This window comes from Sander vitreus, unplaced genomic scaffold, assembly GCF_031162955.1.
Source record: "Sander vitreus isolate 19-12246 unplaced genomic scaffold, sanVit1 ctg154_0, whole genome shotgun sequence".
Classification (NCBI taxonomy): Eukaryota; Metazoa; Chordata; class Actinopteri; order Perciformes; family Percidae; genus Sander; species Sander vitreus.
In genome coordinates this window covers 260,001-285,000 of record NW_027595402.1, presented here as the reverse complement: position 1 = coordinate 285,000, position 25,000 = coordinate 260,001, and the positions used below count along the sequence as shown (strand labels likewise).

At 42.5% G+C, this 25,000-nt stretch overlaps 1 protein-coding gene across 1 annotated transcript in view; it reads left to right on the top strand.

The window, feature by feature from the left end:
• The first annotated feature begins 1,164 nt into the window (after nt 1-1,164).
• LOC144513244 (broad substrate specificity ATP-binding cassette transporter ABCG2-like) overlaps nt 1,165-25,000 on the top strand; it is a 29,326-nt gene continuing 5,490 nt past the window's right edge. The window contains exons 1-17 of the mRNA XM_078244259.1: nt 1,165-1,265; nt 1,373-1,446; nt 4,375-4,434; nt 6,106-6,173; nt 7,096-7,211; nt 13,636-13,695; nt 14,800-14,914; nt 15,706-15,858; nt 16,088-16,245; nt 16,602-16,704; nt 18,675-18,723; nt 18,814-18,912; nt 19,046-19,150; nt 20,971-21,116; nt 23,196-23,278; nt 23,618-23,707; nt 24,959-25,000. The exon at nt 24,959-25,000 is cut by the window's right edge and continues 83 nt beyond it. Coding sequence (XP_078100385.1) covers nt 6,117-6,173; nt 7,096-7,211; nt 13,636-13,695; nt 14,800-14,914; nt 15,706-15,858; nt 16,088-16,245; nt 16,602-16,704; nt 18,675-18,723; nt 18,814-18,912; nt 19,046-19,150; nt 20,971-21,116; nt 23,196-23,278; nt 23,618-23,707; nt 24,959-25,000 — 1,376 coding nt within the window. The 5' untranslated portion in view covers nt 1,165-1,265; nt 1,373-1,446; nt 4,375-4,434; nt 6,106-6,116. The remainder of the gene's footprint in view (nt 1,266-1,372; nt 1,447-4,374; nt 4,435-6,105; nt 6,174-7,095; nt 7,212-13,635; nt 13,696-14,799; nt 14,915-15,705; nt 15,859-16,087; nt 16,246-16,601; nt 16,705-18,674; nt 18,724-18,813; nt 18,913-19,045; nt 19,151-20,970; nt 21,117-23,195; nt 23,279-23,617; nt 23,708-24,958) is intronic.

Genomic DNA, 25,000 nt, shown 5'->3' with positions numbered 1-25,000 from the left:
TAGCATGAGTTAAGAGTCCCAAGAATCCCATTCCTGAGCCTCTCTTCTCTACAGAGACACACTAATGGACCAGACGTGACGTAGCTACGTTAGCCTGCTGCTGCTACATAGGCTGCTATTAGCTTTGGCTGCTAACTTAGCGTGATACGTTCATATAAGGCTGTGCTGTGCCACGTGATGCAAACGTTACAAGCTGAAGCTGCACTTTATTCAAAGCTCAAGTGGATGTTTTTGTTACTATTCACAGGACATCTGTTATTATCTCCATAACTTCCTAAACTCAGGTGAAGCTGAAGGCTTTCATTCTCTTTCACATGTGCAATAGAAACAAACTCACATGACTGGGGGCAAAATAAATCAACACGAGATTGGATGATATGGAGATTTAATTTGATTTAACTTTACTAATGATGGGCTTATTATGGGATTGATGCAGCCACAACACGAAAACAAAGAAAAGAAAGAAAGAAAAGGACTAACCCTTTATTTAGGCTCTTTCTCCAGAGGGACAGCTGAGCCAATCAGGGCAAACGGCTGTATTCCCATTCACCTTGTCTCACTTCACCTTCAACGGAAATGTTCAGCTTAATATGAATTAGTGCAGTCGTTTGCCCGCTAGCTCACTTAACAACGCCTCAGCTAATGTTGTGTCAACCCGCAGTGGCCGAGCCGACCCCGTCAACAATGTCTAGGGACAAACAAACAAATTCTTGTTGTGCTCTGTCAGGTCAGCGTTAGTTGGTGGTCTAGTTACCCTAGAATAGGTGACTGTGCGCTGGGTAAGTACCGCAAACTGCCTGTCGTGTTGCACTCTCACTTCGCCAGCCTTTTTTTTTGCATAAATGTGGCATTAGGAAATAAAAGTACCATGAAAACATTATTTATTTATGTATTTTTTGCCTCATTTATTTATTTCATGATGGATTTCAAAGGCATATTTATTTATTTATTCATGTATTTATTTATGTATTTATTCATTTATTTAATTCTGAATAAAACGGCATTCCATAGAGTATTCACCCAGACCATGGTATTTATTCATCTCTCTCTCTCGCTCTCTCTCTCTGTTACGCTTCTTTGTTTAGGGTTACACGGATAAAAAGACTTCCGCAGAGGATACAGCGGTGTATCCTCGCGCCTTCACCGTGCGCCCCCCCGTCTCTCTCTTCTCAGTGCGCATTTGTATTTTTTTGGGACGCCACATGGCGCGCTGAGATCAATTTCCGGTTCGCACACATGAGGAATGAGGAGATACAACATCGCGGGTAATGCTCCCGTTTTCAGCCTCATTAACAGTTTTGTTGAGATATCAGTGTAGTGCCGAAAATCTAACTTCCACTTCACCCTGTTGTTGTATTTCTGTTATTTTTAGACTGTAGGGTTCACAGTGCAGCTCAGTGGCATCCAATTAGTTCCACTGATCAGGAGAGGGAGCAAGAAGCCTTTGTAAGTATTGAAAATACTTTTCCAACTCACTTTTTTTGAAGCTCATAAAAATACACCTTCACACTGTTGGACATTGTCTCCAGGTTTCAAAATTAGCACCATCTACTAGCCAAATTCTGGTAAAATATGCAAGTGGTTGGTAGATTTGCTTCACTCCCCAGCCAAAAAAACAATGGTAATCTATTAAAGTGGCTGGTCAAACTTGAACATTCACTAGCCATTTGGCTGGTGGACGAAAAAGTTCATTTTGAACCCTGATTGTCTCAGCTTTGCATCCTTTAAGATACTTTTTGAGCCTTGTAAATGTCTTTAAATGTTATTTTTCCTGTTAGTTTAGTGCAACACAAAATAGTGGTAGAATGTAAAGTATATATGTACTCAAAAGTTTTACTTGAGTATTTCCATTTTACGTCTGCTAGCTGACATTTGTACTTATTGTGCAGATTTGTTAATATAAATGTCAGAGAGACAAATGTTGAATTTTTTTTAATCCAATCCAAAGAAAAGTATTACATTTAAAAACAATAAGCTATCACTTTACATAGAATAAAATGAGATTTTACAAAATAGCAGCGATGGAAGAAGTATTCAGATCCTTTACTTCAGTAAAAGTACTAATACAACACTGTAGAAATACTCTCTTACAAGTTAAAGTCCTGCATTGATAATGTTACTTCAGTAAAAGTGTGTAAGTATCATCAGGAAAATGTACTTCAAGTAGGTATACGTGCAGTTTAGTGTCCCAAATTCCCCATTTGTACATGTAATCCCATTTGTTCAGGTCCTGTCCCCTGACCAATCGGCTACCCTGACCTTAACCACTCGAGGTAAAATGCCTAACCTCAACCAATCGAGCTGCTTTGTAGGGCGGGTCTTGGCGTGGCCATAGTGGGATTTGGGACATTAAATTGCACGCAAACCAGTCTAATCATGTCAGCTGGACTTGTAGTCCGTTATATTGTTGGCTAGTTTCATTTATAATAAAACATCAGATTTTATAAACTACATGTGTTCTGTGTGCAGGAATCTTAACGTGTAAAGTAACTAGTAACTAAAGCTGTAACAGATGAATGTAGTGGAGTAAAAAGTATTTACAATATTTCTCTCTGAGATGTAGCGGAGTAGAAGTAGAAAGTGGCATGAAAAGACTCAAGTACAAGTACCTCAAAATTTGGTACTCAAGTACAGTACTGGAGTAAATGTACTTAGTTACATTCCACCACTGCAAATGAGAAAATTAAAATAAACTACATAAAAAAAAAAAAAAAGGGAAAAGGACATTACGTGACATCCATAGACGGAAATATGAATGTTATAATTAATGGAAAATGTTACGACCCAGCTCGTGAGAGGAAAGGGAAGCAACGTAAACACCAGGTGTGTTCGGTGAAAGTGAAGTTATTTGTTGGTGAAAGGAGAATCGACTACATCTGAAGAGCTGAAAGTACGAAAGAAAAAGGGCCTGTGGGTGCTGCTACAGCACAACAACAAAGAAACTCGTATAACAGACTACTAGGACTGTGCAGTTTAATTAATTGAAATATGATTGGGGAAACACACACACACACACACTTAAAGTCTTAGGAGGAAGTTGAAGTGTATTGTTGAGTCAGTACAATGACTAAACAGACGTTGGTTTTGGAAGAAGTTTTAAATAGACCAAACGTTATGTTCTTGCCAAGATCAGGACAGATTCACGGGGACAAAACGTATTTAAAAAGCAGCTGGAGCTTTCAATCTAATCACAGGATCTTCATCAGCAGATGGAGAAAAGGTACCGTGTTTTGGAAAACAAGTTTGGCCGGAGTTTGAACTTCGCAAATCCAAATAAAAAGCAGCACAGAGTTGATAACGTTAGCTTCAATTCTGATATAGCATCCAGGACCAGCTAGCACACCGTGGATGTGTTTGTCCATCTCTTAACTTCACCAAATAATGTAGTTATCTTAACGCTAAACTCCTTAGCTTCAAAGATTACTCCGTTACTATTGTAGGTAGTAAGCTAGTTAGCGGAGTATGCTAACCGTAGCCGCTTACGTGAAGCAGACAAACGCACAGTTTTTAATCCATTCGTCACAATTTTGCTGATGCCAAAGTCTCACCAACAAGTATCTCACTTTCGGCACGCAGCCAGAGAGAGATTAGAATCACAGCTGAAGCGATTGACATCGGACACCATTTATATAACAACAGGTGAGCCTGATTGCTGCTCCCTGATTGGACAATGATGCAGGGTGCCAGGGTCCAATCGGTGTCCTTTAGGTCCAACATCTTGCTTGGCATATCCAAAAATAATCACCAAGGGAGTTAAACGCCCCTGAAATATGATTGGTCCCCCCCCTTACACACACACACACACACACACAGAAAGAAACACACACACACACACACACACAGAAACACACACACACAGAAACACACACACAAACACAGATTACACACACATTCCAGTCATTTTTGTATGAAAATCTTCTGTGATGTCAGCGTGTTAAATGTGAACATGTTCTAGTCTCTTCTCTCCTCTGTGACCGTAAACTGAACATCTTTGAGTTGTGGACTAAACAAGACGTTTGAGGACGTCATCTTGGGCTTTTTGGGGAAACACTGATCCACATATTTCACCATTTTCTGACATTTTATAAACCAAACAACTAATCTATTAATCCAGAAAATAATCAACAGATAATAACCAACAATAAAAAAAATGAACTGAAGAATTACAACACGTCTTCTTCCAGTTGGAGAAGTGAGAGACACACACACACACACACACACACACACACACACACACACACACACACACACACACCCTTCTACCTACTTCTGTTATACAACCTACAGGTTACGAGAGTTAAGAGGTTAGATAACAGGTCTCATAACACACACACACACACACATAGTGAACTCCCAACGCTGCTCTCTTTACAGTCAGTGTCCTGTGGTGCGTCCGTCGGCAGCTGTTCTCACTGGAATCTACAGCTTCAGCGGGTGAGTAATGAACTCTGTGTGCTCCTGTTGTCACCTGCGTCTTTTTAAGAAGATAAATCTCAAATCTGCGCTGCTGTGGCTGAGATATAGAAGAACAGCGAGCAACGTTAGAGTCTTGTTTATTGACTGGATAGCAGTGGATTTGCCCAGGCTACTGTACTTTAAGAATAGACACACATGTTGTACTTTGTACTCCATTACATCCATTTGACAACATTAAGTTCCTTTGCAGATTCAGATTATTATCCCTTGTGTTGCCCTATAGGGTCAAATTTGACCCGTTTTCAACATTTTTTTTGTATCAGAAATATGGCTTCCTTTCGACCAAAGTGACCCAAAATAACATGGATGCATGGTAAAAATGAATGATTACTTTCATTGAATTTTGGGGTGTTTTACTTTTTAGATTTTATAGCATTTGAAAAAAATGTAGTATTCAAAACAGTCTTCTGACTAAACTTTGACATTCGGTGGGTCACTTAAACGTCCTCCGATCGCAACTATCAGTCAAAAATAATTCATAATTTCAGCTTTTTTTAAACTCAAATGAGGTATAATGTCATTATGTCAATGTCAATAAGGTTTATTGACCACTTTATTTTTTTTTTTTTTTAGCGTAAAAAGTGACAAAAAGCGTTTATAAAAATAGTCAAAAGCATCGAAAGAAATGCTAATTTTGACACGGACGGACAACAACCACGAACAGGGTTCATGGTTGATGGGAAGACAACACAAGGGTTAATACAAATTAGGATGTGAGGGATGAAGATGAAACCATATTGATCTGGATTAGTTTAGGAAATGTAGCTACGTATAAAGTAAATTAAAACTCCACCTTTTCATCTTCTACATTACAGCGATGAACACATTATTGCATAATATATAGTTATTCTGAAATGGGCCTTTCTGTGTAATGAGTAGTTTTACTTTTAATACTTCATTTGGATCCCAAGACTTGTTGTACTTTTACTACTTTTATTCTAGTAAACATGTTTTGAATGCGGGACTTGTAAAATGAGTATTTCCACACTGGGGTGTTGGTACTTTGAAATCTAGTAAAAGATCTACTAAGAGTCATTGACATAATGCATTCCCTAGCCCCTTACCCTAACCTTAACCATCCCAACTAAATGCCTAACCTTAACCCTTACCCTCACCCTAACCAGAACCTCATTCTAACCCTAATCCTAAAACCAAGTCTTAACCCTCAAACAGACCTTTAAACTTGTGGGGTCCAGCATTTTGGCCCCACAAGGCTGTGCAGACCCCACAAGTATACTGGACTCCCGGTTTTTGGACCCCACGAATATAGTAAAACAAGCACACACACACACACACACACACACACACACACACACACACACACACACACCTATACTATACTTAAGATATGTCGATCAACATTCCCATCCCCAGATAGCGGTGAAGAACCTGCTCCTCCAGCGTCTTACCCCAAGTGTATCAAACTCGAGGCCCGTGGGCCAAAACACGGCCCCTCGCAGATTTGGATCAGGCTGCAATATCAATTTAGGTTCACGATACATTTCGGCCTACCTAGTTTTTGTCGCTTTTTCTGAAGATTTTGTCACCTTTTGCCCATTCTTTTGGTGCTGAAAAGGAGACAGGACATCTTTCTAATGTTGGTTACACTTTAATGTTTGTTTGTTTCAGGAGGAGAGAAGATGTCAGAGAGCCAAGTGACGATAGATATCGGCCGCAATGGCGCCTCAAAACACCAGGTACCTTCCTCTCTTGATGCTAAGGGTTTTTGGTACCCTGGAAATCCAGAGTTCTTGCGAGAGCACAATTTGAATTTGCTCAGCGAGTCACTCTGGCATTCAGTAATAATGCTCATTAACTATGCCCTGGTAGCCGAGCTGCACCAATCACATCGCTGTATCTGATGTAGGCGGGCCAGAGGCGAGCTACACAGATGACAACAGTTTAATCTACCAGTTAGCTCCGCTGGTAGCTAACAGATTAAGCTACCAGTTAGCTCCGCTGGTAGCTAACAGTTTAATCTACCAGTTAGCTCCGCTGGTAGCTAACAGTTTAATCTACCAGTTAGCTCCGCTGGTAGCTAACAGATTAAGCTACCAGTTAGCTCCGCTGGTAGCTAACAGTTTAATCTACCAGTTAGCTCCGCTGGTAGCTAACAGTTTAATCTACCAGTTAGCTCCGCTGGTAGCTAACAGTTTAATCTACCAGTTAGCTCCTCTGGTAGCTAAGAGTTTAATCTACCAGTTAGCTCCGCTGGTAGCTAACAGTTTAATCTACCAGTTAGCTCCGCTGGTAACTAAGCGTATGGGGCTCAGGATGCATCACCCCGTGTATTTTTGTGATTGGTTTTAGTGTTATCCAAGTGCGTGCAGTGAGATTTTGGTGCCGCCCCTCAAATTGGGCCATTTTCATTACTCAATGCCCAGACCCTTAATCTTTCAGATTTGGGTCTGGATTTCCAGAATAAGTTTTTGGCGTTTTTTTTCTGACATTTGCCGCCTTTTTCAACAGTTTTTTTTTCAATGTTTTTGTCGCTTTTTAAAAAAATCCAGGCAGACATGTCCCGGGACCTCCCTAGATAGTTGGAGATCTCAAACCCCCCCCAATGCTGAACCCAAAGTTACGCCCTTGTGCTTACATCACACATTTTTGGGTTTTAAGTCCGCAGGTTCGGGCGCCACCGTTAGCTTTCACAACATCGACTACAAAGTGAGACAGGGAGGAAGCTGTCTGTGTCGGAAGAAGGGAACGACCAAACACATCCTCGTCGACCTCAAGTGAGTACACTGCCGTTTGTAAACTACGACTCCTTCATAAATAAGCCATGTTAGTTTTGCATAAACGTGGACAAATGGACTAAATGTAAATGGACTGTTTTTATATAGCACTTCTCTAGTCTAGTCTTAACGACTACTCAAAGCGCTTTAAGATAGTACAGGAACCATTCACACACTGTGGCCGAGGCTGCCGTGTGTGTGTGTGTGTGTGTGTGTGTGTGTGTGTGGTAGAGCGAGGGAGAGAGTGATGGTGATTATCTTGAGAGCGAGTAGAGACGTCATAGTGAGAGAAACAAATAATCAAAACTGGCCTTTTTCTGAAGTTTGTTTGGTTCCTTTTTACGGTTCTTGCTGCTTTTTGAGCACTTTTTTTTTACGTTTTTGTCGCCTTTTTCAAGGGTGTTTTTAATGTTTTTTTTCAGTTTTTTTGCCGCTTTTTTCAACATTTTTGTTGCTTTGTTCAACGTTTCAGTTGCCTTTTTCAACCTACTTTTGACCTACTCGTCCCTCTCCTACGCACTCTCATGTTATAGACGCACGCCCGCCGATAGGGGGGGACAAACGGGTCTGTTGTCCTGGGCCCAAGGTAAAATAAATTATGGAATAATAAAAAAAATGTTTTTTAAATAGGCCTATTTGTGGAAAAAAATATGTAATATTTGAGTTACATAAAAGCTTTTGTTTTCTTCCTAATTGTCCTTGAAATAGTGGTCAAGAAGCCCCCACCCCCAACACAAAAATGGTTTGGCCACTGATCAAAACTTGATGTCATTTGTTTTGAAGATGGGTACGCTTAAAATGTCCGGTCAGCACAAGTCCGGTGCTCAGAAAAAGGGAAGAGAAAAATAAAATAGAGGCCTTAGAGATTTGCTAAACAAATATTTAAAAAAAGGTGGTGACGGTGAAGCTGGAACTAGTAAAGTCAACGTAGAGCAAGGTAAGAAACTGCGCAGCCAACGTTTACGAGCCTTGTAACGTAAGCTTACAGGCCAGCTCTAATGTTAACGTCCATTAGCTTGTATAAAAGCCGAAGCTACCCCAAAATGTTGCTAAGCTACCCCAAATAATAATGTTTTATTTATATTTCACAAACTGTCAGCTGGAAAAGGCAGCGACAGAGGCTCAACAAGCGCCCCGCGTGCACACCTAACGATTGTGGACGAGCGAGGTAGAGAGTGACTGAAGAGAGAGAGAGAGAGAGAGAGAGCGCCTGGCGGCATTAAAACAAAGCAGTAAATCAGAGAAATATGACGTTTTCGCAGATTTCTCACTCGAAACGCAACTCTAGCAAGCATCTATCGCTCACGTTATCCACATTCACATTTAGAAACGACACAAAAGTCGAAAGTTAGACAAGTACAAAGAGTCGATGAAGATGATACACCGTCTTGTCTCGTCTTATTGGTGTAAACAGCGTTGCAAGTAGCTGCAGGATTCATCACATCGGGAATCTTTGGTCTGAACTTGCTACTGCACACACAGTGAGTGATACAGAGTGAACAGGAGAGGAAGAGCAAGGGAAAAGGAGAGATCTGGGCCAGGCAAGACTGTCAGCTGGCCTGTATAGACGTGCTATATTTTTCTGTTCTGAATCTAGCCGGGTTAAGAGAGAGCCACCCTCTATAACGTTGAAAACTCTGGCTTTAGGCTCCACCACGTACTTTCGTAACCCCACTAATCTCTTACGAGGCAAACGTGACTCGATCAAGGCCCACATGGATCAAACGCACGCATGTTTGGAGGCAAAGGAAGGAAGTCTGCTTTGTCAAGAAACTCACTTTTCCTGTGTGACAAGCACACGCCCGCATACACAAGCTTGTAAAAAAACAAAACAATAATACTTAAAGCAACAAACAGACACAGTGGCAGGATGCTGAACTGCCTTTACACCTTTCAAACTCGACTCCCTGAGAAAGTTCAGGCTGTTCCATTCACAGAAACGTGTTGTCCAACATATCAATACTGCCAAGGGCGTAGGGGGGCCGGGGGGGAGGGGATTCTGTGCATTCCTGTGAATTGTGCATCAATTTATGATAAAAATGGCTTTTTATTTTTGTAAAAGGAATTTTTTTATTCTCCTTTAATTGTCCAAAACTTTCTGCATGTTCAAAATATCACCACATGTTTCTGGATGTTTATTTTTATTTTTTTAGGAGTCTTGTACATTTCAACAACAACATGAATGAGACCTTGTTGAAGCCAGAAGCTCCAAAAGTTTATATCTTACATACATCTCTTTATTTTTCATATCCTGTTGTTCTTTAACCCCCCAAATTTAGCATTTTAATGTTAGATCTCGACATTTCTGACGAGAGAGAGAGAGAGAGAGAGAGAGAGAGAGAGAGAGAAATACTCACTCATTCTTCCATTTTCACACCTCACGTAGAAACTCCTGCTTGAAAAATCACTTTTGACCTAGATGGACAACAAGTCCATGGTCAACGGGAAGACAACACACACACACATATTGGCAGTATTACCAACTGGGTGTCTGGCGTGATGTTTTTTTTATTTTTTCATTTCATGTTTCTTTGAATAGGGATATATATATATATATATATATATATATATATATATATATATATATATATATATATATATATATATATATATATATATATATATAATGCTCAGACATAGACATATGTGCAACAAATCTCCAATGTTCAGCACCACAGCATTTCCATCGCCCGTCCCTAGAAGAGCTTTTAAACGGTCATGAAAACAAACATTAAACATTGCCACATTTAAAATACATAAAGCACATAAACATACAAGACGCCTACATTTGGTGCATACATTCGTGGTTCTCAAGAGGATGAATCCTGACTGACTTTGAGGATCACCTGACCTTTCCTTTAGTGTTATGAAAACCATCCAAGTCTTTGATAATGGGCTATATTATAAAAACTGCAGTCGGTCATAGTCCATTATACGATGGGTGGTTTTAGTTTATGGCGTTATTGTTCAGTGTGTGTAATCATTAATCAGTCGGACTCAAAGTTGAAGGTTGGTTCAGAGTTTTTTTTTTTTTATATAAACTTAATCTGTTCACGTGAGAACGATGTCTGTAGCCTGTCCTGACAAGTTTGTTTTTGTTACTTTTTGCATCAGTTATTTAGTTTGTTTTGAGAAACTAACCTCTGCAGCTTCTGTGGAGTCCTTCCAACTACAGAATAAACAACTTTTAGGCTACAAAGCACACGTTAAGATTGTCTTTTGGCTAAAATTGTATATTTTCTCTAAAAAAAATGAATCTGTGCCTCAGTGAGTGTCTCGCACGCACACTTGAAAGCAGTTTGCCAGGAGCCCGTGTTTCTGTTATCAGGAAGGCAGGATGGTAAACATTTGTTTTGCAGGTTAAACACGGGGATGTGGGACAACTCAGATGTGGCGTCTCTTCCATTTTGTATCAACTTTCAAAGTAAGAGACTTAAAAACTAGACTTTCAAAGTAAGAGACTTAAAAACTAGACTTTCAAAGTAAGAGACTTAAAAACAAGAGACTTCGACAGAGACTTTAAAAGATAAGAGACTTTGAAATAAAGGATGCAAAAAAAAATAAGTAAGAAAGATAATGGAAAGAAAGAAGGAAAGAGGAAAAATAGGACGCAAAAAACAACAATCCTATTGAACACAAAACTGCAGCATCAGGGTTTCAAGGGTGAAAATAAACCAAACTCATGTTTTGAAATTTGCTGACTGTAAGTTTAAAATCACATCATGTGAGGGGAAAACAAAAGGAAGACGCAACAAAAACCTGCACTGTCATGTGTTGCTGCTTGCTGATTCATTCAGGAGGAAGTCCTGAACCTGAGTCGGCAAAAAGACACCAAAAGATGAATCAGACGTTTTCAGAACAGCCACTGAAATTACACGGTTTGCAAAACCACTAAATTCCTCTTTAAGTTCCTCTTTTTAAATATGAGACGATACCAGTTAAGTAATCACAGTTCACCAACAGCCACTTAAAAGAAATGCAGAACGGAAACTGCCTCGTCATTTCACACTAAAACCAACATTAAAATAGAGATGAGTGTGTAGCTCGTTAGCTTAGGTTTGCACAAAGACTGGAAACGGGGGGGAAACTGTTAGCCTGCTTCTGTCCCAGCAGCTCTTAAACACATATCAAAATTGTTTAATCTGTAGATGAACCAATGTGTGAGAACTCGTCAAATACGTCTGATACTGACGCAAAAGTCACCCTTTAGAGCACGTGTGTCAAACTCAAGGCCTGGGGGCCAAATCCAGGCCCCTTCGCAAATTTTGTCCCGGCCCACATATCAATTCAGGTTCACAACAACAACATTTTGGCCCGACTAGTTTTGCGCCAAACCAAAAAGACAGTGTTGTTCACACTGTAATTACGTGACGCTCGAAGCAGATTTGGGCCTCAGAAAATTCCCCCAGAAGCAGTGTTTTCATATACAGGCTGTGAAACGGGTGGCTGTGTGGTAGCCTGCTTTATTCTATGTGCCAGACATACAGAGCGATTTGCTGACGTTTTTAGGGTTTTATGTCGACCAAACTATAAATGAGAAAGCTATATGAGACATACAACAATACAGTCAAAGGTTATTGGCTTTTTCCTTAAAGGTGCTCTAAGCGATGTCACGTGTTTTTTAGGCTACAACATTTTTTGTCACATACAGCAAACATCTCCTCACTATCAGCTAGCTGCCTGTCCCCTGAACACACTGTAAGAAGACGTGGTCTCTGTAGACAGCCCAGGCTCCACAAACGCCAACAAAAACAAACTGCGCCAACCTGCACCACCAAACTGGTCTTCCAGCCAATAACCGCCAAGAAGGAGTTGGGGGTGGGGGGTGGGGTGTTAGTGCACGTGCACTCATTTCACCAAATCGGTAATAGGACATCTTGTACATGAGGCAGTTGAGCAGAGTTGGTGAACCAGCTTTGTCCACTCTAAACTCTCCCTGAGGGGTGAAGTAGTCTCCTAAAGAAGACAAGGATGAAGGTTTGGGAGGATAAGGTCCAGAAAATGATGACTAGGTCATTTAGTAGAACACACTGACTGAAGATGATGATAAAGGTTGATAAAAATAGCAGCAGAGTAGCGGACTCACGTGCACCTGAAGGGGGGTGTGGGGAGTGGAGGAGAGAGAAGCGTGAAGAGGGATGATAGCTAGAGGAGAGCGATAACGACTAAAGTTAGAATTGTATTCTCTTGAAGTTTGATATGGCCGACACACGACCAAAAAGACGACGTTCCAATGAACAAATAGCAAAGAAGAGGGAAAAGGAGAAGGAACGCGCAAAGTCCCGAATTAACATCGGAAAAGCCTTCGAAAGGTGGCGAGAACTCCGCCGGCAGAAGGCAGAAGGGAGGGGCGAGCTAGCCTCCGTTTTGTTTGACAATACTTCGAACTTCAACAAGAAGTGACGTCACCCAACATCGCTTAGAGCACCTTTTTAAATAAAAGCATGTCAGTAAACGAAACGTGTTTGGCATTTGATGGGATTCTTATTTTCCAGTGTGGTGCTTTAGTGAGGTCGGGTTTTACACCCCTGGCTTTAGAGCGTGTATAAGACGCACCAGGCTTTTAACTGCGGTGGTGCAGTGAGATGACGTAGTATAAAGTCTGCGTGGGGAGGAGGTCGGGGCAGATGTATGGGTCAAATAAACAAAGGCTGTGTCTCAAAGCGCCTACTTGCACACTTCACTTAGTTTAAAGTATATCGTGTAGATAACACAGAAAGTCAGCGCGCTGAAAGTACCCAGATGACCCCTAAAAACGGTCAAAAAGTTCAGTGTGGAACGATGGACCCTACTCGCACTAAACGGGCGCCATCTGGACTACAAAGTGGAAAGGGGAGGGACCAGGGACGTCGGCAAGTTGAATCCAGGCTACTGTATGCAAATGAGGAGCGGGCGGCTCGGCTCACCGCCTCTCAAAATTCAGATGAAAATCTTTTACCTTTGTTGATCTGAAATGAAGACAGATTCAGCAGCTGCACGGCCTATTTCTCTCTTTAAATGTTTTCAGAAACACGTTTCGGTGAACTATTTTCGTAAAATACGAGATCGTATTCTGAACGAGCCGCCATTATGCTCTGTTTAGAAATTCGGGAGCAGCCAGACCCACGTGACGTGTTCGTCCAATCAGCTGCCATGTGGAATCTCACCCAGGAAACCCCAGTTTGTGTCTCGTGTGAAACCAAAAGTCAACGTTGACTTATTTGAACTTAACGTACGTATACGTAACTGAGAGGATGAAAATATTTGGCGTAGACATGCAGGTATATAAAACTAAATTGGGAAGTTTTTCTTTTTTCAGTATGTTTTAACGGATGTGGTTTATATGAGGTTGAAGGTGTCTTGTAAGCCTTTTGTTTAACACGTGACACATAAAAAAAACTTTATTTATATGAACATTTGTCAAGTTTCTCTCTTTCTCTCTCAGTGGGATCATGAAGCCGGGTCTGAACGCCATCATGGGAGCGACGGGAAGCGGCAAGTCATCGTGAGTGTCTTCGTGACTCGTACTTTACTTGAGTATTATCCATTTTATGCAACTTCATACAGTACTTTGACTCCACTACATCTAAAGCAGGGGTGTCAAACTCATTTTAGTTCATGGGCCACATAACACTAATTTGATGTCAAGTGGGCCGGACCAGTGAAGTCCGGCCCACTGGGAGTTTCTTGTTAGCTTGATGTTGGCAAACGCAAGTTGCTTCTGCTACGACAGCGTTCTAAGCAGTAGCAGTGGCAGCAAAAACTGTCCTGTCCTGTTAGTAGTGTCCTGTACACTGTCCTGAGACTCCCATGACTGTCCCGGGACAGTCAGACACTGTCCTGTACACTGTCCTGTGACGCCCAGAAACTGTCCTGTGACTCCATGACTGTCCCGGGACAGTCAGACACTGTCCTGTACACTGTCCTGTGATGCCCAGACACTGTCCTGTGATGCCCAGACACTGTCCTGTGACTGCCATGACTGTCATGGGAGTCTCAGGACAGTGTACAGGACACTACTAACAGGACAGGACAGTTTTTGCTGCTACTGCTTCTCGTTCTAAGACCATCGTAGGAAAGAAAGTAATGTTACGGACCCGGGAGAGAGGGCTAATATTCTGAGAGCCGTACATTTGACACCCCTGATTTAGAGTAATATACTTTCACACTTCAACTACATTTGGCTGATACTTTTACATAAGTAAGGTTTTGAATTTAATTACTTTAGCATAGTATTACTGCAGGACTTATACTTTAGTGTGGTATTTCTGCAGGACTTATACTTTAGCGTGGTATTACTGCAGGACTTATACTTTAGCGTGGTATTTCTGCAGGACTTATACTTTAGTGTGGTATTTCTGCAGGACTTATACTTTAGTGTGGTATTTCTGCAGGACTTATACTTTAGCGTGGTATTACTGCAGGACTTATACTTTAGCGTGGTATTTCTGCAGGACTTATACTTTAGCCTGGTAGTACTGTAGGATTTATACTTCAGCCTGGTAGTACTGTAGGACTTATACTTTAGTGTGGTAGTACTGCAGGACTTTTACTTTTTTAAGGATCAGAAGAGCTTCCTGTCAGTTGATGAGATCCGTTTGTCGTTCAGGTTTCTGGATGTGTTGGCGGCCAGAAAGGACCCTGCAGGTCTGTCGGGAGAGGTTTTGATCGACGGAGCCCCGCAGCCTCCAAACTTCAAGTGTCTGTCTGGATACGTGGTGCAGGTGGGTGAGTCGGACAGGAAGACAAACGGGAAGTCAGACCTGCGGAAGCCCAAAGATTGGCTTTGATTGAGGAGAGCTTCCTGTTCTGAATCTGGACAGGAAGGGAACTGCTTACAACAATAAATACAGCGTCTTGGGTCAGAAACAAGGGGGTAAGCGAGCATCCGGAAAGCGTACCTCCTATGGGGAGATTCTGAGGCTAACAAGCCATCACCTCCCGTTAGCGGCCCATTGACTCCCATTTATTTTGGCGTCACTTTGACAGCAAAAAACTTCACATCTGAAGCTTTTAAAGACTTTTCTGAAGAAACACGACAATGTATAAAAGGCTCCATTACCTTGTATCTCACGTTATGGCTCCGTAGCAGACGTTTTTGTAAAAATAGGCTAACGATTGTGTCATAACCACGCGACTAGTAGATAAATTACCGTATAGTCAGGAGAAGCTCGCAGGCAACGGAGAAGCCCATAGAGAGTCTATGAAAGCATATTTCAGCAACGTTTTGCTCCTGCTCCTACGCTCATGGACAGATACTCACGCTCTCGGTCTCTGCCAGATTGGGAATGATTGAGATTTCTCTTGGCACAGCTACCAGAAGACTTCCAACTTTCAGACAGGTTGCTCACGTCACATCTACGTCATCAAGCTCAGTTTGCAGCTGCTCAGTAACGCTCAGCCATCACCAGGAAAGTGCTTCTAAGTGACTTCACTGGGCTCCGAAGTCTTATAGTCAGAAACAAGAGTGCGTCCATCGTGTTTTAGTCGTCGATGATGGTCTTCTTGTCTGCAGGATGATGTGGTGATGGGAACTCTGACGGTCAGAGAGAACCTGACCTTCTCCGCAGCGTTGCGACTCCCAACGGCCATCTCTCAGGAGGAGAAGAAACAGAAAGTCGAAAAACTGATCCAGGAGCTGGGACTGGGCCGAGTGGCCGACTCCAAGGTGAGGAGATAGGGAGGGGGAAAGAAAGAGACAAAACAAAAGAGAGAGGGCCAAAAGGAGCGAGGAAAAAGTATTTTATAGCATCAAATAACTAATAAAAACCAAAGTGATCAGAAAAAAAATTAACACTTAGACAAACATCAGCGTGATCAGACTTACCTACAATGACATATTTATTTGATCTGTAGTGTGTGTGTGTGTGTGTGTGTGTGTGTGTGTGTGTGTGTAGGTGGGCACTCAGCTGATTCGTGGGATCTCCGGCGGTGAAAGGAAGAGGACGAACATCGGCATGGAGCTGATCATCGACCCGTCTGTCCTCTTCCTGGATGAACCGACCACCGGCCTCGACGCCAGCACCGCCAACTCTGTGCTGCTGCTGCTCAAGAGGTGACAGACAGACACACAATAGAATAGATATTTATTGCCATTTTACAAAATATATAAGAAAAAAAACACTCTCTCTTATCTATATATCTATATATATATATATATAGTAAAAGAACAACATAGAGACAAAAGACAAACAGCTGTAAGATAAATGAACTTTCAAATTGTACACACTGTATAAAAACTAATCGTGAATATAGATATTATTGATCCTGAGATGTGTCACGTTGTTACTGCACACACCAAACATACTATTGCACTAGAGAAACACCTCGCACGGAGACTACGACGACGCGGAAAGTTGTGTTACGATCGAGGCTACTTTTGACCCGTTTCTCTTCCTGTTTCTGGTTCAGGATGGCGAACAACGGTCGCACCATCATCCTCTCCATCCACCAGCCGCGCTACTCCATCTACCGGCTGTTCGACAGCCTCACCCTGCTCGTTAACGGCAAACAGGTTGGCTCCTTTTAATACATTCACTTTTGTTTGGCTTCTTTACTTTCTGCCTTTCTTCCTTTCTTTCTTTTGTTTGTTCTATGACCTTCTATTCTTTGCTTTTCCCGCTGGTTCTAACTGCTGCAGTGTTTCCTCTGTTGATTTTGTAGTGACGGCCCGCCACGGCAAAATTTCTGCCGCCACGGTATCAGAAATAGGGCAGACGCACAATTTACCGTATTTTCCGGACTATAAGTCGCTCCGGAGTAGAAGTCGCATCAGTCAAAAAATGCGTCATGAAGAGGAAAAAAACATATAAGTCGCACTGGACTATAAGTCGCATTTATTTAGAAATTTATTTCACAAAATCCAAGACCAAGAACAGACATTTAATCTGGAAAGGCAAGTTATTAAACTACCCAACAGCCCCCAGAACAAGGGGCTGAATACGGTAGGTGTCGCTATGTTAACGTAACACATTAACAGTTATTAAACTACCCAACAGCCCCCAGAACAAGGGGCTGAATACGGTAGGTGTCGCTATGTTAACGTAACGTAACGGCACTGTTGACGAGCCTCTCCCAGCAGCACGTTGTTCCAGCACCCATCTGTGGACTCCTTCCTCCAGCTCTGGCCATCTGGATTTCAGCGCGACTAGCTTTCTTTGTTTTCTTCATTGCAGTGAGACTAACCTTTTCTCCAGTCCCTCACAAGTTTCTCTCTCACTCCAAACTCTCGTTCTGCTGCTCGATGACCGTTTTCGGCTGCGTGTTTTACTACCTGCAGTCTCCTGCAGCTTCTTTTCTTTCTCAGTTGTCTTTAGGAGCAGCATATAGTCGTCACAAGTCTAGAGCGCCTCTCGCGGCTGTAGACGGTAATGTTTTCAGCATGAAATAACATAAAAACATGTTAAATTATATATAAGTCGCACCTGACTATAAGTCGCAGGACCAGCCAAAGTATGGAAAAAAAGTGCGACTTATAGTCCGGAAAATATGGTAGTCGCGGTTACCTTTTAGAGCTGTTACACACCAACCAGACGGCCAACCGTCGGCAGAAAAGGCAGTCGGACTGATCAGTCGGGTCCCAGAGGTCCAAAAAAATGCCTCAAAACACACCGAAGAGACGCCAACTTGAGCATACGCTCTGCGCGTAATACGTGTCCATAGCAACAGGCCGTGCAGTTGATGAATCTGTCTTCATTTCAGATCAACAAAGGTCAGTTTAAAAAGATTTTCATCAGATTTTGAGAGGCTCATCCGCTCGCCATTTCTGGGTGAGTCCCGACTGCCCTGTCTCCGACTGAGCATGTCGGGTCGGCCAAAATGAAGGCCGACAGCTCCTCCGACAGACGGCACGAAACACACCGAGCTGACTCGAGTCACCGACCTCGCCAGACTGTCCGACGGCCGATAATCGTCTCTGCGTGTCAGCGCCCTTAAATGATCCTGCCTGCTGTCCCCCCGCAGGTGGACGGCGATACTGCAGTGTGATGTCTGTTTTGTGCGTTTGCGAGGAAAACGTGAGTATTGTACGTTTGTTGTGTGACACCATGCAGGACGGGTTGGGGTTGTTGTTCGGACAGACCTGCCCCCAATGCTGAAAAGGAAAACTGTGCTGTCTTTTATTTCTTTCATGCCACTCTCTCTTTTAGCGCTCTGTCTTTCTTTATTGTTTTGTTCTGTCTTTTGTTTCTTTTTCCGTTCTTTTTTTTAATTGCTCTATTTAGTTTTTACATTGTTCGTCTTTTGTGATGCCTTTCTTCTTTGTTGCTCTGTCTGTCTTTGTGTCGCTTTCCTTTTTTGTCACTTTTTCTTGTTTCTGACAGTCTTTGTTTTGTCGCTTTCTATTTTTTCCTGTATTTTTTTATTGTTTTCACAGTCAAGCGTCCTCACGTTTTCTTCCCGCCTCTTAAAAACCCCTCAGCTGCTGTCTAGTCTTTGTTGTGTATTAACTTTATTAATAAAGAACTTTATATGTTAAATGTTCAGGTTTACCACGGCCCAGCTCAGACTGCACTGGACTATTTCTCAGACATCGGTAGGAACATTCAAATTAATCCAGTATAACACGATGGGATGTGAAAGTGATGTGCTGGAAGTAATTAGGGTTTGGAACTTCATTGCCCAGGATACACCTGTGAGCCGCACAACAACCCTGCTGACTTCTTCCTGGACGTTATTAACGGAGACTCAACCGCCGTCGCCCTCAATAGCATGGACAAAGAAGGTGTGTTAAATGGGGTTAGGGTCCGATTTTTATTTAGTATTTTTTTTCGGTTTGGATGATTCTGAATCTCTCTCTCTCTCTCTCTCTCTCTCTCTCTCTCTCTCTCTCTCTCTCTCTCTCTCTCTCCCTCCAGATGCAGATCCAGACTTGGCGTCGAAGTCCAAACGGGGGATCGAGGACAAACTCGTAGAGGACTATAGAAACTGCCAATACTTCAGACAGACCAAAGCAGAGCTGGGTAGATACAAAAACGTCACATCGATCTCTTTATGTGTATTTACGTTAAACAGAGTTACGGTACATGTCCACTGGGGCAGTTTTTGAAAAGTGTAGCAACAGCTTTACCGGCATTGCCCAGAGTCACTGTGCCTTCAACAACAACAAAGTCAAAGTGGGTTCGCTCCGTCCCCACCACAGCTTTGTGTGTGTGTGTCGTAGCTCCGCTCTCTGTCAACATGCAGAGAGGACAGATGAGCTCGCGCTTATGCGCCTCAAAAAGTAGTACAGAGTTCGGTACCCAACCCTAACGTTAAACGGAGTTACTGTACGTGTCCCACTGTGGCGTTTTTCGACGGCAGGGATCGCTCCGCTTCCCAGCATTGGACTTTTGATGGGCTCGCTACTAGCAGTTATTCTCTTCACTGACCAGTTACAAGCAAAGAAAGAAATAGGCTCCACCCTCCAACAAAGGCAGTGGCTGTCCCTGATTGGACGAACGCTTCATTTGTGGGGCTGTCTGCTCCCGGAGCAACGTGGCGGATTGTTTGGAAACTCTCTATTTTATGAAGTATTTCAACTGAAAACCTTTTTATGTGAGAAATAATCAACAGCTGCTCAATCATAGTCATTTTAGATCGACAACGGTCAGTTTAAAAGATTTTCGTGAGTTTTCGAGAGGCGGTGAGTTGAGCTTTTGGGATGCCCTTGATTTATATAAAGTAGCCTGGATTCAACTTTAGGCAAATGAGGAGCAGTCAACTCAACGCCCGTATGCCAAAAGTCGCTGCAACGCTACCAGAATGCATTGCCTGGCTGCTTACATAGACAATGAATGAGAAGCGTGGAAATGATGCTGCCTGTGGACACGTACCATAGTTCTGCATTCAGACTCTTTGGGCCCTATCTTGCACCCAGCGCAAAGCAAGTGTCTTTGCTAGTTTAAGACTGACGCAGTTGTTAGTTTACCGTCCAGCGCCCACGTCGTTTATATAGCAAATGCACCTGCACCCATCTGTGCGTCCATGGGCGTGCTGGTCTTACAGGGAGGTGTGTTCAGGTGCATTCTGGGCGTGCTGGTCTTACAGGGAGGTGTGTTCAGGTGCATTCTGGGCGTGCTGGTCTTACAGGGAGGTGTGTTCAGGTGCATTCTGGGCGTGCTGGTCTTACAGGGAGGTGTGTTCAGGTGCATTCTGGGCGTGCTGGTCTTACAGGGAGGTGTGTTCAGGTGCATTCTGGGCATATTGCTATCTTGAGGCAGCGGGAAGTGATGGCACCGTTGACCAACAGAAACCTGGTCTAAAGTCAATAACGCAGCATTTCATTATTTTAACAGCGAATTAGTAAAATGCTCCTAGGCTCGTGCACAGCGTGCATACTATGCTTGTTACACACACAGGGACGCACAAAAGCACACACACATGCAGAAGATTACAAATACAAATATTACGGTGCAGATCCATCATAATAGCAATGCTCCAAGGTCCAAACGCGCCTGGCTTTTAAAGGGAACGGGAGATGATCTCTGATTGGTTGATTGCATGTTACGCCCAAAACACACCTATGAATTAATGAAGACACTAAAGGCAAACCCTTTTGAACCATGCGCCCGGCGCACGGACACTTTTTTTCCGCCGTTAAACTAGCAAAAGTGGATTCGTACACGCCTTAAACGCACCAGCGCCAGGCGCTTCACGCCGTGCGCTTAGATCGTTAAAATAGGGCCCTAAAAGTGAAAGTCCAGGAACCATTTCTGAAAAACTTTAATGTATTAAACTGCTGGGTAGCTTGTCAATTAACCAAATTAAAAAAACAGCTATCACCTTCTTCTGTCTCTCTCAGAAAGGATCATTCAGGGTAAGCCAACAACCACCATTCGTCGCTCCAGAACCATTACCTACAACACGGGCTTCCTGACCCAGTTCAGATGGGTTCTCAAGAGGACGTTTCGCAACCTCATGCTCAACCCTCAGACCTCCTTCGCTCAGGTAGGAACATCGAGCAGGCGTCTTAAAAAATCAATACCATCTTAAATGGGTGTAAGGCTACATTTACACTGCTACGTTTGGGTTTACGGCCACTAGAGGGCGCCACCACTAAAAACCTAAATACAAGTCTCAATTGCTGCTTGAACCAGGGCCGGCGATTTGCTATAGGCGAACTAGGCGATTGCCTAGGGCGTCAAATGTGTTGGGGGCGCCGTGTCGCCCTTAGGTCTACTTCCCATTAATAGTTAAAATTAGAACGACAAGCGAAATAAAACATGTTTATTAAACATGATCATCCTAGGGCGTCCCCTCAGTCGTACGTTTGCTTGTCAACCTGATTATTAGATTGAATTGATGATTATTGTCGATCATTTCTTAATTGGGGGAAAACTTCAAACTAATGATTTTAGTTTGAAGTTCCCGTGACGTGAAGATTGTAGTCTATGGGTCGGTCTCAAACACACGGAGCTCTGAAGCAGACCTGTGCGTCGCTTAGCGTCCACTCTCGCTGTAAAAATAGAGACGAGCAGCAGCACAGACCACGGAGCTGCAGCAGCGCGCCTTCCGTGGTCTGTGCCGTTTCAGGTTTATAAAGGACGCGCTCTGCTGTGGGCACGCTGCAGCAGATGTGTCGCGTTTGAGCTCCGTGTATTTACAGTAGTTTCAGTTTTCCACCTCCGATGTAGAGCAGCGTACAGCCACTTCCCTAAACTTTGTGTCATTCAGAGACCAGAGTCTCAAACGGGGCTCTGAGTCTGTCAGACGGTTTGAGATCTACCGTATCAGCAGAGCAATCACGTAATGCACAGCAGACTGTGGTGCAGGTGGATTATTTTCTGAAATATAGTGACTGTATTCTTGTAATAACCTCATCGTATTATCGCTTTATTTTTCTCAAAATATCACGACTCCTCAAAATCTCAGAGAGCACAGATGAGATATACAGTATCTCACAAAAGTGAGTACACCCCTCACATTTTAGTAATGTAAAGTATTAAGTGTACAGCTTGTATAACAGTGTAAATGTCCCCTCAAAATAACTCAACACACAGCTATTAATGTCTTAACCGCTGGCAACAAAAGTCAGTACACCCCTATGTTAAATCCCCATAGAGGCAGGCAGACTTTTATTTTGAAAGGCCAGTTATTTCATGGATCCAGGATACTATGATCCTGATAAAGTTCCCTTGGTCCCCACATCATCACATACCCTTCACCATACCCCCCCATATCATCACATACCCTTCACCATACCCCCACATCATCACATACCCTTCACCATACCCCCACATCATCACATACCCTTCACCATACCCCCCACATCATCACATACCCTTCACCATACCCCCCACATCATCACATACCCTTCACCATACCCCCACATCATCACATACCCTTCACCATACCCCCCCATATCATCACATACCCTTCACCATACCCCCACATCATCACATACCCTTCACCATACCCCCACATCATCACATACCCTTCACCATACCCCCACATCATCACATCCCTTCACCATACCCCCCCATCATCACATACCCTTCACCATACCCCCCATATCATCACATACCCTTCACCATACCCCCCCCATATCATCACATACCCTTCACCATACCCCCCATATCATCACATACCCTTCACCATACCCCCCACATCATCACATCCCCTTCACCATACCCCCCCATCATCACATACCCTTCACCATACCCCCCCATCATCACATACCCTTCACCATACCCCCCCATCATCACATACCCTTCACCATACCTAGAGATTGGCATGGTTTTATTTCAGTTAGCCTAATAGCTGGTTTGATTTGCATTGAGAGATGATTTTATGGAAAGTACCCCATGCCAACCTCTGGGTATGGTGACTCATGTGATGTGGTTAAAAGACAAATACATTTTTTATTAATTTCAAGAGTGGTATCAATGTTCTCATCTAACTCTTCCCCAGAAAGTGAATTAGCCTGCCTCCCAAAATGTTGAAATGTTCCTTTTAAGATGTAAGACATTCACTACAGCGATGCGTGTTAATAAATGCTGACTATAAGTGTGTTTTTATTCTGTTTAGATAGCAGTAACTTTGTTCCTCGCTCTGGTCGTAGGAGCCATTTTCTTTGACGTTCAGGACGATCAAAGTGGAATACAGAACAGGTATTTTTTTTCTATTCTGGTTTGATTTGTTATTGTATAATTAAGTATTTGGTGCGACTGCCTTTATCAACAAGTGACTGTTTTTAAGTACCCTTCTGCCATCTAGTGGCTCTTATTGTGGCATTGTGCCGTCCCTGTTAGGAAAAGAAAATGTTTAAATCCAAAATGTAATTGAATCTTTGACCTTCAAATCAAAAGTCAGAATGTGGATTTGGAGAGTCGTGACACCCCTAATTATTATATTAAAATATTCTCAAATTGTATGGTATTATGTGCTGGATTAAACTACATATGTGTCCGTCTGTGTACTGACGAGTGTTGTTGTTGTTATTATTTCAGGATGGGCGCGCTCTTCTTCATCACTGTGAATCAGTGTTTCAGCTCACTCTCGGCTGCTGAACTCTTCATCGCGGAGCGGAAACTCTTCATGTGAGTTTGACATACTAACATACTTACGAGGACATCATTGATTTCCATTAATCCTCATAACCCTAGTTCCGCATTGCCAGACCTTAGACAAAGGTACGTTTACAAAAACTAGGCCTTAATTACATTGTATTGACAAACGGTAGCATTTTGGGTATTTCATAAACAGTCACATTGTGGGAACTAATTTCTCATTTAGGGCATTTTATAAATGGTCAGGTTGTGGGAACTAACTTCCCATTTAGGGCATTTTATAATCGATCACGTTGTGGGAACTAACTTCCCATTTTGGGCATTTTATAAATGGTCACATTGTGGGAACTAACTTCCCATTTAGGGCATTTTATAAATGGTCACATTGTGGGAACTAATTTCCCATTTAAGGCGTTTTATAAATGGTCACATTGTGGGAACTAATTTCTCATTTAGGGCATTTTATAAATGGTCAGTTGTGGGAACTAATTTCCCATTTCGGGCATTTTATAAACGGTCACATTGTGGGAACTAATTTCCCATTTAGGGCATTTTATAAACGGTCACATTGAGGGAACTAACTTCTCATTTTGGGCATTTTATAAATGGTCACATTGTGGGAACTAATTTCTCATTTAGGGCATTTTATAAACGGTCACATTGTGGGGAACTAATTTCTCATTTAGGGCATTATATAAATGGTCACGTTATGGGAACTAACTTTCCCATTTAGGGCATTATATAATCGGTCACGTTGTGGGAACTAACTTCCCATTTAGGGCATTATATAATCGGTCACGTTGTGGGAACTAACTTCTCATTTAGGGCATTTTATGAACGGTCACATTGAGGGAACTAACTTCCCATTTAGGGCATTTTATAAACGGTCACATTGAGGGAACTAACTTCTCATTTTGGGCATTTTATAAACGGTCACATTGTGGGAACTAATTTCTCATTTAGGGCATTATATAAATGGTCACGTTGAGGGAACTAATTTCTCATTTAGGGCATTATATAAATGGTCACGTTGAGGGAACTAATTTCTCATTTAGGGCATTATATAAATGGTCACGTTGAGGGAACTAATTTCTCATTTAGGGCATTATATAAATGGTCACGTTGAGGGAACTAATTTCTCATTTAGGGCATTATATAAATGGTCACATTGTGGGAACTTTGAGTTAAAAGAAAGCTTAATTTCGGGAAATACGAAAATACAGAAATCTTATCTTTCTGAAGTTTATCAATCAAACTTTTGGTGTATTTTTCTCTCACCAGTCACGAGTACATCAGCGGTTACTACAGGGTGTCTGTGTACTT